We start from the raw sequence: 13,759 nt of genomic DNA on the forward strand, positions 1-13,759 counted from the left end.
TCAATTGAGCTCTTCAAGGTTCCAAGGTCAAAGCTGGAGCTCTTTAGTGCCAAGGCGCTAACCCCTAATCAGCTCCAATTACCTTGATATCTAATCATTGGCTTATCAATCGGATCTTATTACCTCCGACATCACATGACTGATATCCCCGCACCTTGGAAAAATCTTGGAATTTCTAAGCCAGCCTTGCCTCTTTGCCTCACCAATGGGCGAAAATCGATCAATCTCCGCCTTCCTTCTGCCCTATCTGAAATAAATTCTCAGAACATGACCATAAGAAAACAAAACAAACCGCTCAAACAGCAATCAACAGGCCTTTACTGCCCATCAAGTATCGAAATACCTTGTCGCATTATCTCGAATACCTTCATCATCACACTGCGATCAACAATCCTTAACACTATCAAGTTGTTTAAAGCGATTTTGCGCACTCGATACACGCGGTCAATCAACAATCAATTTGAAGCTTGTCCGTCCCAACCGGCTATCAACAATACCCAGAAAAAAAAAAAAAAAACCGCGACCTCATCTGATTGTATTTGGGGAAGGATTACAAAGAGAAGCTTCCCATAACCTTTTGATAGCTTCTTGTTTCTTTTCTGCATATTACCCTTTCTTCAACACACCCATAGCTTGTTCGTAGAGCCAGTGATCGCGTGAAATCAATTCATCAACGCGTACTTTGAAATTCAGCTCCAGGGCGTATATTCATCCCTTGTAATCATCGAATTCGCGTCCTCAAGAAAATTTGAACCTTTGTATCGTTGATAATATCCTTTATTATGGCTGGTAAGTAATAATTACCTCTGCGCAGGTCAACCCACTTGCTTCGCGCAAGGAATTGGCAAAATGCTTCCCCTCCAATACTATCATACGAGGGAATAACTAACAGGGATTCTACAGACGTTAGGAAGTCGTCGCGAGCGACAAAAGGACAACACCCGAAAGCTCATGAGCTTGATCAACCTATCGAAACAAAAAAGAAAGGAAAGAAAGGTGGAAAAAAGACAGCTATTCAAGAAGAGGAAGTTGAGGTTATACGCTGTGTTTGTGGAGTTACTTCGACTACGGATGATGATGAAGCTGCTTGGATCGCTTGCGACATTTGCGCCGTCTGGCAACATAATGTTTGCGTAGGTGTAAGTCCATATGAGGAAGACACACCAGACAAATACACTTGCGAGCAATGTGCGCCAGAAGCCCACAGAGAACTCTTGGATGGAATTGCTAGAGGTGAACAGCCTTGGATCGCAAGGCAAGAGAAGCACGAAGAGGAAAAGGCAGAGCAAGAGAGACAAGATGCTGAGGAGGCAGCAAGGAAGAAGGGCAAGAAAGGCAAGAAGAGAACAAGCGACCAGAAGCGCGATGTAACTCCTGCGAATGGAAAGATACAGTCCCCCTCAGTTCCAGCCAAGAAGGAAACGCAGAGGGATTCGCCCGCAAAGGCATCCAGTCAAAAGCGCAAGACAAGAGATGAATCTCAAGATAAAGAAGCTATTAAAGTAAGTCATTGGGTTCACTACGGAATGAATCATGCTAACAGTATTTTAGGAATCTTCAACTAAAGTCCGCAAGACGTTGTCTCGTCCTACACCTAGAGCTTCTCCGCCATCAGACTTACCTAGCAAAATTTCTGAACTAGAAGCAGAGCAACAAGGCCAGGTTACTTTGATTAAGAAGGGTTTACTTCAAGCCATTCCACATGCTATTGAAGAGCGTTATTATACCTTACGACCCGACGATACCATTGATGCAAAGGCCGAACGACTTGCCATTCAAATCGAAGCAGCTGTTCGTACTACACACCCAAACAAGTCAGCCTCCATCAAACAGATCCGCTCGATATTTCTCAATTTAAAACAAAATCAAGAATTGTGTAATGGTTTATTGTCGCAATCATTATCACCTCAGGCCTTGGCGGTTATGACAACAGATGATATGGCAAGTAAAGAGTTGAAACGTGAAACAGCACTCATGAAAGCAAGAGCCGATAAGCAATCTATAATGATCACAGATGATGGTCCACGGATTCGAAGAACTCACAAAGGTGAGGAAATTATCGAAGAAGACACCAATCCTAATGAATATCCTGATATTCCAATGTCTGCAGCACATCGACGAGAAATGTTGGATCCGAATGCTGGTATGGGTGATAGGTCTAGGTCTCACTCACCCGAAAACGAGGTTGAAGTACCAGAAATTCCTGAAGATTATCCATCACATGATAAAGTCCGCACTATGTCGACCCCCAAAACACCTTTAAATATCGATACCAAGCAACCAGCTTTGAGAAAGGGCTCAACGCAAAGTTCCGCAACAGGAAATTTTGACATCAACAAAGTCTTTTCGAGTGTTCAATCGCCTCATCCTTCCACCAATAAACAACGTAATGCCGATCATTATAGAAGGGCATCGAACGCACCGCCTCTGAATGGACCTGGAGATGATCCTGATGTTGACAAAATGCTTCAAGATGATAATGAATCCCCGCCGTACTCTCCAGTTGAAGACCCTTCAGATCCAGACATCGTTTGGAAAGGTACAATGAGCATGGATTCGGTAGCAAAATTTTCAGCATATGCTAAACAAGTTGCTGGTCCAGATTTGAGTCGCAATCGTATGCAAACTCCATGGTCTGAACTTCTTCATAAAGATTTAAAGGTTCATGGTAGAATTGATGCAGACAAAGCCAATGAATATTTATGTGGTCTTCGATATAGTCCACCATCTGATGTAATTGTCATCAACATAACACCAACGTCTGGATCATCGGATTTTCTTGACTTGTATAATTACTTTCATGACAAGAAACGTTATGGAGTACTTACTAACAAGGGTCCGGGAAATGTACGAGATACATATTTAGTTCCAGTCCCTCCTGGACCCGGCAATATCCCAGACTTTGTTGTCAATCTTGCAGAACACAATCTACCAGAAGATAGACCGGAGCCTTCAATACTAGTAACCTTGGTTGTACGTAATGGATGGGAACAACCTTCACGGATCCAATCATTCGATGGTTCAACTGATCCCCACAGCCCTCTTACTGCGGGTGGTATTGCTCAACGCCAAATGTCAATCAGTCATTCGGGCCCAGGTATGTCTCCTAGTCCTGTTACTCCTCAAGGTTCTTTCCAGCCATCTTTTGTTGGAAAACCTGAGGAAAGACACCAACAACAGAACTTGGAAGAGCAAAGACGGATTGCTCAAGCGGAAGGTGAAGCTGTTGCGTTGAGAATACTAGGTGACTATGCAAGGGCTCCCACAGTTGGTTTCTTAATGCCACAGGCTTATCAAATGAGGGACTTGGAATGGCAGGCTATTAGAAGTATTTTGGAAAGAGACGAGAAGGCGCAGAATGACTTGAAACATCTAAGTGAGGTTCTAGCAAGGACGGGTCCAGCGTGATTATATTACGATGAGGAGGACATGGAAACTGATGTACTGGATCGAAATTTGGTCAATAGAAAGGAGGCAGTCAGGTCGTGGGGTGGATGGGTTTAATTGGCGTTCTTGGCGAAATAAAATGAGAAATCATGGGAGTTTTCCATCTCCATCTTCTTTTACATGTATATTTTTCTTTGCATTCATTCTCTTTCTCTTTCAATTCTTGGCTAAAAAGTACAACTACGTATGGTAGATTGGAATGCAATGATGAGATTTTTTTTTCAGAACATGCTATATACCTCACTTCGTTCGTATTGTGGTTTGATTTGGCGGTTAGTCGTGCATGTAGATGATATTGTCTTGATACCGAATTGATATGGTTTAATCTCGTTTCCCCTCTCTTTCTCTGTGTTCATGTATGGATCAAGGAAATGGAATGAGATTGTATCGTTCGGAATAGCTATTGAGCGCCCTCTTTTTGAATAAATAAAATTACCATATGTTGAACGTGTTAACTTTCAGTCGGATGAGTTGACCTATCAGCTTGATTGTCGTGTATATGTGTGATGTTTGAAATGGAATGGTGGTTAGGACCGCGAATCGTTTCAACTGTTTTTATGTACCTGGGTGTGTGTGTAGATGTACATTTTGAGGGATGTTCAAACTCTGTGGTTCTTTCTTACCTTGGGGTTTCTGTTTTTGATGTTGGATGTGAGGTGTTGCTTTGTTGTTATGGAGATGAAGGTGTAGGTGAAGGTGAAGGTGGAGAGTGATTTGGAGTTGAAAATCGGAAGTGGGATCGAGGGAGGGATCGACCAGTTTGCAGAATAGTGAATGCTTAGCGATGACGAATGCGTGAAGGGCCGTTTTGAAACTCTTTCGTGTATTACTAGGTATATAGACTCATGGTAGGTAGTATCACAGTTTTTTCCAAGTATAGAATCGGGAAAATTCGTCGAATTCCTTGAAGGATTGTTGGGCTGACAAATTGCTACTATGATTTGGGGTGCTGGGGATGTGAATCTTCCCGTAGAGAAATAGGGGATGCACTGAAGACCTTATTTCTGTTCATTTTTTCGTCTGGTAGGTTGATTTTTGTTATCATCTGATTGGTGATGATGTGATGACAGTGAAAATCTCTTGCTGTTCTTTTTCAGGGGATGGGGGCAGATTCGTAGTTATATCTTTGCTTATTACTTGGATTTCTGTAATACCCGAATTCTATAACCTGGATGCACAGTCATGATGACGGATTTTTCATCAATATCCAAGTAGGATGAAAACCTTTGGTCCAAATTACCCTTTGTTCTTAGGATATTGTGGCGGAGAAAGTTGGGGGTGAGAGGGGGCTTATATTCTACTTTGATACGAATTCGTATGTTGTGCTAGTCTTAGCACCGAATGAGTGAATAGATAACTTCATTTTGATTCTCAAGCCTTGAAGATCAGCGGGGTAGAGTGCTGAAGACATTATTGAGGTGAACACCTCCACTTAATTCCTTCAAATCTGATGTCTAGAACTCCATTTCCAGCAATATAAAAGATCTCCCTAGATTCTTCTATTTCATTATTGTATATCAGGCAATAAGAACAAGGTAGCCCCCGTTGATAGGCTAGTAAAGTATATACTTTATTTAGCATGAAGTAAAGAACGCTCGCGGGATTCATTACATGCGAGTGTGTGATTTGTTTGGTAATCATCGCGTATTTGTATTTATATTATCACAAGTTCTTGTTGTCACTATTAGTGAGTAAGAGAAGACAATTAACACAATGACAACGAGATAGAGTTTGACAGTCATCTATCGCTCGCTATCTTTCAAATCACTTTTTTCAGTCTTGATTCCCCTCTCGCATACCCTCTCGAAAAGGGAGCTAGATAAAATCAAAGATTGAGTGCCAAAGTCCAGGCGTAATTACCGCAGACGTCCCTTGAGAACCATCGATCTCGTTGACTTCCGTCACATTATATGCGTGATCCAGTAACTCCTGGGAATGGTCTCCCTTAAGTACTTCCAACTTCAAACCCCCGTAATATCATCATTCTTTTTTAATTTTCGCTTCACAGACACTGAGCTGAAATCCGCTTATATAAAGAGGCATTACGAACTATCCTTGAATTCTTCAAACGCTCAAGGAATCAAGATGGACTGTAGCTAGGTCTTGTTTGCTGAGTTGCAAAATCATGTTCTGGTCTTTTTATCTGGTTGAATTCTGAATTCTGGCTATATCAGATCTGGATGTCTGGAGATTTAATCATCTGGTCACGAACTTAGCATCTGATGTATACAAGAATTTCACTGTCGATTGACTTTACTTCACTATCAACATCGATACAACATACAAGATCTTATCATTTGAATATCTCAGTACATCTCAAGCTACAAGAATACAGATCCAGAATCATCTTTTCTTGTGCTTAACTATATTTCGTCGGGTTGTTCCAGCCTAGTACGATTCTATGTTGGAGCTCGCTTTCTTCAATTTTGGAGTACTCGAGGCGCTTGGAACCTTTGTATCTAAGTATTCTAGAAAACATGTGATGGATTCACTATAAGAGAAGTGATATGTAGATTAATCCCCCATGGTATCTCAATGGAAGTAGGTATCATGTGTATATAAAATAGTATCGACTACTCTGCGTTTACTTTTCATCAAGAGTGAGCTTCGGCGTTGGGAAGAACGGCATATGTACTTTTGCGGCGGGGTTCCAAGACTGTGGTGTAGAGCAGATGGTATTTTACATTGTAAAAATCCGCGGTTATTGGTATCAGATACTAGAGATGTATTTCGATGTATCGACGGTGATAACTTGTTGTGGTGATAAGCCCCCTTCCCAAATAACAACACGAAGCGAAAAATAATAACACATCCTAGATTCTTGTATCATATATCATCCCACAGTCGATAATCACAAGTAAAATTACAATTCCGCTATCAACCAAGCACGCGTCTAGTATAGCTTGATTTTAATTCCCGAGAAAAAACTAGCAAGTCCTATCCTTTTTTAGTTGTTATATTTAACAGGTTTATAAGAATACCCTGTCCTGTAAAATCCGTGTTGGGAGAAAATATATATAAGTTACTATAGACTACGTTTGGATCTCTTACTCTACCTCTCTTATATTCTCTTACTAAGGGGCATATTAGGTATTTATCAAGTGATTCCTATTCATGGATTCACTTACTTATCCCCCTACATCATATCCCATACCATGTAAAAATTAACCTCGCAAACGACTATATATACTCACCCATTAGAACTCAATATTCGAATCAACACCCCAAATCCGAATGCGCGAAAGTAGCCACTGCTTAATGATCATCTCCCAAAATTGCTAACATCAATTTCAACCCCAGACACAAAGGGCTTCCTATCTCATTTTCATTCTCACCTTTTAAACTACATAATGCTCATCTAATCTCTCAACAGTAACAACAGCAACAAAACAAATTCACAATAATGATCATCACAATTCCTCATAATAATTAATATAACATATAACACAAATCACAAAGCACAAATCAAGAAACACAAACTCAGAAACCACACAAACAGCCCCCCACTTCGCGACATCAACTCAGATATATACTCTAGATCTAATCCCTCAATCTTCTAGTATTAAAAGACCATTTTAACTATATATCTAGGTAATACTTGTCAATTATCTATTCATACATCTAATCCTTCCTATAGCTATATATACGTACATATATACACACACTCTCTCTCTCTTTAACTTCCCACATCAAATCAAATCAAGATCACAGATCCTCACATCACATCCCATCACATCCCATCACATCACATCAAAAAACCAATCTTTTCCTATCCATCCACCATCTAGATGTTCAACTACCTACCTACCTACCTACCTAGGTACCATATTATACTTTAACCCAACTAAATACCCACCCCACCCATTACAATACTCAATTTGATAACGTGTTTCCAAAACCTTAAATTTCAGTACTTTGTTAAAAACACCTAAATATTAGATTTTCCAATTTCAATCTATAATGTCTTTACCAATTGTAATCTAATTCAATTAAAAATTTGATTAAATAATAGATAATAATGAATTATATTATTTATATAATTTTTGATTATTTCAAATCGGTATTAATCGAATTGGAAATTTCAAAATGAAAGTTTGAAAACAATCAAAAATAGCTTGAAAATACATTAATTTTCAATTTCAAAATCGAATTTATATTCTATCCATTTTCAATTCTATAACTATTTTTTTAATATATTTATAAAACTATATATCAATTCTTTCAATTGAAATATTAATTATTCTGAAAAGTTTATTTAATTTAAAGATATATTAATAAGTTTAAAAATAATTGAAATTAAATTTCAAAATTAATAAAATATAAAAAATCTGTTGAAAGATATAGTTCACATAATCATGGAGTAAAGGGAGCTAGCCCTAATTAGTACTAGTAAGAGCTTTGTCCTATATAAAACTCTTTCTTTTGAAAATTGTAGAATAGACTTAGTATACTAATCCTCCTAATATTATTACTTTCTATTTTATACTTCCTATCTTATTTCTTATAAAAAGTTATATTTAAAACAGATTATAAATTCAGATTTGTATTTAAATTAGAAATTATTAATAGAAAGAAATGTGTAGAGGTGTAAAAAAAAAGGTAGAGATTTATATAATTAAAAAAAAGATAAAGGTTTATATAATAAAGAGAATAAATTATAGAGGTGTAAAAGAAAAATAAAGATTTAAATCAAATTGAAAGAATTATAGTAAAAACTTCTTATCAATAAAGAGTTATAGCAGAGATTTCTTATCAATACAAAATCGAAAATCCCCAAAAAAAATATATTTACTTTATATAAAAACTCAAATTATATTAAAGGAAAAAACAAATTAATATTCCTATTTTGTAATATATTAAAACCAAGACCAATAACAATACCTATAATTATAAAAAATGATTTTAATAATAAAAAGCTAAAGATTTCAATATTAGATAGAAAGAATTAATATTATTAATTCAAAACAATAAAGTTATATTTTATTAAGAAAGGATAAGGTTATATCATTACAAATAATATAATTACTTGTAGAGCACTTTATATAGATTCTATTAAATTGATGAATATAATATATAGAATAAAGAAAGCCTAAATTGGTATAAAGTTTTTCATTATTTAATATATCAATAATATAAATAACAAACTTATCAAAAACATTATTAAGTTTAATAGCAAATAAATCAAATTAAAAACAAAATATAAATATATTACCCCTCAAGAATTATAAAACAAATTTATACAATTGATAATATAAAAGTTAAAAAAGAATACTATAATTAAGAAAAATTAAAACAAAATATACTTAATCCAAAAAGAGATAATTGAAATAAAAGTAATACAGAAAGATTTGTTAATTAAGAATATCATTCTAGAATTCTTCATTTAAAAATTATCAGAATACTTTAATATTATTATTAAAACAATTAATACTCAAAACCTTGATTTTATAATCAAATTTGAAAAAATCCAAGCTATAAATAAAACAACTATTTTCAGAAATATTTTCATAATAAATAAAAATGGAGATACAAGTATAGCAATAATTGTACAAAATTATTAAAATTGTGGACGATATAATAAAAACTGTTGCTAAAGTTTTGAGAAAAAATCCTGTAGTTTAAGTAAAGAAAAAGAATGTTTTTATTATAATAATCTGGACTATATTGTATAAGATTGTTTGTATAAAAAAGATATTCAGATTTATATTAAAAATAATTCAATTAAAAAGTTATTATTTTTATTAAGATATCAAACAAATTCAAATTAAAAAAGTTACAAGTTTTTCTTTAGCAATCTAACCTTTCGTTTTATATACAATTATAATTATATTATAGCTGAAATCTCAAACAAGGAAAAACCTTATCATTATTCAAATAAATCCGTATATATATTCTTCTATAATAATATTAGAGAATAGATTATAGATATTAATTATTTATTATATATAATTAATCAATTTCACCTTTTATTTAATTTAAAACTATTTTTTAGATTAAAATAAATAAAGATTAAAAAAAGAGAATTAATTATAAAAGAATATAGAATGATAGAGATAAAATGGAATAGAAGGATATATAAATTAAAGATATTATATATTCTAGGATTAAAAGTAAGCTTATTATCTATAAGATTATTTTATAAGAAATTCAGTACTAAGGAAATCTTCAATAACAAGAAGATATATTTTTATAAAAATAGAAAAATCCTATTATTTATAAATAATTTTTATAGAATTTATATAATTATAAATATTATTACTAGTAATTTTGATATTGTACTTTCTGTTAGAGTAGATAATAGCAATGAATCAACTAGGTGTAATGTAGCACAAAGACTTTTCATTAATCCTTCTAAACTATGAAAATTCTACAATTTATAATTGTGCGCGGGTTGGCGTCGGCCCGAAGTAGCCCCGCAGGGGCTACTCACGTGCCCTCGCCAGCCCTTACACGGATTGACCGTGACACTTTCAATTATAAAAAAAAATAAAAAAGTTTTATTAGAAGTTAAGAATATTATTTATAGCGAAAATAAAACAAACAAAGCAAATACCCAATAACAAAACTATTTGAATTAATACTAGCTATAATATTATTATTTTAGATATATGGAATATAGAATTCTAAATAAACTATATCTAATTACAACCTTAAAAAAAGATATCAAGCTATCTATAAATCTAAAATTTTATAAAATATATATAATAACAAAAATGAAAAAGCATTATAATACAATTCTTTCAAAGTATAAAAAGCAATTACTAGCTTTTATATTACTAAATATATCAAAATCATTTTCAATATCATTCCAAAAAAAACAATATTTTATAAAAATAATCTATAGCTGAATAAAAAAGGTTTGAGTAATATATTTGAAAAAGAAAAGTAATATTATTAAAAAACTAGAAAAATAAAGAATTGGTATAAAATAAGAAAATGGATTTCTGATTAAAGTAATATATATTAATAATACTTTAGAGATTAAGAAAATATTATAGGAGTGGTAAGATAAACTAGATATATAATAATAATCGATATATATATATCTCAAATCAAAATGGTATAGTTAAATGGATAATTCAAACTATTTAATCAAATGTTTATATAATACTTAAAGAGTTAGTAATGCTAATTGAATTCTGAGATTATATAGTAGAGATAGATATATATACTAAAAATAGAATATATATAGAATTATGAATAAATGAATTCGAGATTAAACAAAGATATAGAAAAATATCTATTAGTTAATAATAGAATATAATTGTATAAGTAAAGAAAAAGCAAATGTTATTATACAAGATATGAATTAGAATAATATTATTAATAGTATATATCAAAATATAGAAATCAAAGTATTATTCTTATATTAATCCAGTATCTCATTCTAGTAGTACTTGTTGAGATAAGCTAATAAATAGAACAAGAATAGATATATTTATTAAATATAATAATTATATTATAAAACAATTATGGATATATACTTTAAATAGGTATATAATAATAAAAACAAGTAATTATATATTCTTCAAAGGTTTATTAGAAGGTAAAATAGATTTGAAGTTATACTTTATTATTTCAAAGAAAGAATTTATAGAAGAATAAAAAATATAAAATATTTTATCGAAATAATGATTAATAAAAAGATCTTATAAGATTATAATTGAAATTATAGATATAGTATTTACAAAATCTATAATTATTGAGCTAATTGAGTATAATTCAAAAAATGAAATTCCAAATCTTATTAAAGTATTTATATCAAGATTAGCAATTATTTTACAAATTATTATTTTATGTATGGTACAACTATTGAATATTGATCTAATAAATATAATCATAAAGATTAAAAAGAATATCAGATTAGTAACAAAAAAAAGATTAAGAGAATAAGATAATAAAATCAACTTTCAAAATATCAAATACTTATATATATTTCTCACCATTATTGTAGATTTGAAATCGAATTAAGAGTTTTTTATAGAATAATAGAGTAAAGATTATATATTTATTTTAAAAATAATTATTATAAATATAATAATAAGGGATATATCGATTCTGAAAATATATAGGGAGATAATAAGTAATTCAATTTATAGCAATTAATAGCAAATAGCTATTAATTAGAAAATTAAGGAATTGGAAAAGAATTAAATATAATAATAAATCTATAATAATAAAATAAACAATTTAGTTAATATAAAATAAATATTTATAACAAAACTAAATATAAATAGATTATTAAAATGATTTAAGATTAAACTAGTAGCAAAAGACTTTATATAAAAGTATAGAGTAAACTTCTTCGATATATTCATATAAATAATACAATTAGTAATAATTTGTTTATTTCTATTAATTATAATATTATAAAACCTTAAGGTATATTATTTTAATATAAAGAATATATTCACTAAGGCAAAACTAAAAGAAAAGATATTCCTATTTGTATTATAAAGAATTAATATTAAATAAGAATATATTCTTAAAATTCTTTATAGTCTATATGGATTAAAGTAAGTAGCTTGTAATTAAAATAATTTTATAAAAAAGCGATTTATTAAATGAAATTTTATATAAAGTTTGATTAATTTATATTTATTTATTTACTCTAGTAAAGGAATTATAATATTATTATATATCAATAATCTTTCTATTATAATATAGAATTTAAATAATATACTATGATTTAGCAAACAACTTACTTTTGTTTTCAATACCAAGAATCTGGGGGAGATTGAGAATTCAAAGCTTTTAGATATAAGAATTATTAGAAATAGAAAGAATAGGATTTTGTATATTAATTAAGAATAATATTTTGAAAAGATATTAAGTAGATATAGATTTATAAAGGGAATATCTAAATCTATTTTAATATTAATGAATAATTACAAAGCACTTTAATCAATTTGAGAGAATAATAAACAAGCAGATTCTATCAAATATAGCTATATAATCAAAGAGTTGATATATATAATGATATATTCAAAACTTAATATAATCTTTAATTTAGGAAAGCTTAGTTAATATATAAAAGATTTAGTAGAATTCTATATGAATTAATTATAAAAAGTAATATACTATTTATAAATAATAATTAATTATAAACTATATTTCAAATTAGGGGAAATTCAAAATCTAATAATCTATTCTAATATAAATTATATTAATAATATAGTTGATAGAAAAAGTATATTAAAAATAATTATACTTTTAGAAGGAGAATCAGTATTCTGAATAAATCGAAAATAGAACTCTATATTAATATTAATAATTGAATCAGAATATATAACTTAATTGATTATAGTAAAGCAAAACTAATAACTAGCCTAAATACTTTGAGATATAAAATATAGAAAATTTATTATAGAAAACAAATCCATTATTAATATGAAGAAAAACAATCAAAAAGCTATAACCCTAATCAAGAATATACAATTAACCAATAGATTAAAGCACATTGATATTATATATTATTATATACAAAATCTTAAATAGAAAGGAAAGATTGATATCAGTTATATTCCTATAAATAAAATAATAATAGATAGATTGATAAAACCATTAATTAAGAATATATTCAAGAAATTTATAGAAATACTAGGAATAATAGATCATCATAATTAACCCAAAAGGGAGTATTAAAAGGTATAATTTATATAATCATAGAATAAAAGAAGCTAACCCCAATTAGTACTAATAAGAGCTTTGTTCTATACAGAACTCTTCCTCTCAAAAGTTGTAGAATAGACTTAGTACACTAGTCCTCCTAATACCATTACTTTCTACCCTATGCTTCCTATCTTATTCCCTGTAGAGAGTTATACTTAAAACAAAATCGCTTATTTTTTTGGAAATACATTATTAAATTGAGTATAATCAATCACCTGTATAAGCGAGTCAATACATACTATACATACATACATACATACCTAGATATCTCCCAGCGCAACAACTTCAGATATTTTTCTAGTGTTTAGATATCTAGCTAGCTATCGAGATGGAGCGCTGGGTTTAAGATGAAGAATGTAATTCTTTGTATGATTTAATTTACTTAAATTGAATCGTATCAGGAGGTAGGTAAGTATTTCCCAAGGCTTCTCTTCGTATCAGGAGTGAAATGAAAGTCTATTATACATCTATCTATTATTTCACCAGAAATGTTTTGTTTCCAGCGCTAAACCTGTTTTCTCCGTAAAGATGTGTTGACGATGTTTATTCTCCCGGGACTCTGATGATCATTTTGACAAAGCATTCGAATATTGAATTTCAATTTTAGATAGAAACCTATTATAAAAATCATTATGCGCTC

General features: G+C 30.8%; 1 protein-coding gene across 1 annotated transcript; it reads left to right on the forward strand.

Moving 5' to 3' along the window:
- Positions 1 to 782: 782 nt before the first annotated feature.
- EAE98_009435 (uncharacterized protein) lies at positions 783 to 3,408 on the forward strand (the record flags this gene model as incomplete). The annotated part of the gene is made up of 3 exons (XM_038957056.1): positions 783 to 789; positions 904 to 1,502; positions 1,552 to 3,408. The coding sequence occupies 3 exons, from the start codon at positions 783 to 785 to the stop codon at positions 3,406 to 3,408; spliced, it is 2,463 nt and encodes an 820-aa protein (XP_038806529.1).
- Positions 3,409 to 13,759: the final 10,351 nt, after the last annotated feature.

This window comes from Botrytis deweyae (assembly GCF_014898535.1).
Source record: "Botrytis deweyae strain B1 chromosome Unknown BDEW_028, whole genome shotgun sequence".
NCBI lineage: Eukaryota > Fungi > Ascomycota > Leotiomycetes > Helotiales > Sclerotiniaceae > Botrytis > Botrytis deweyae.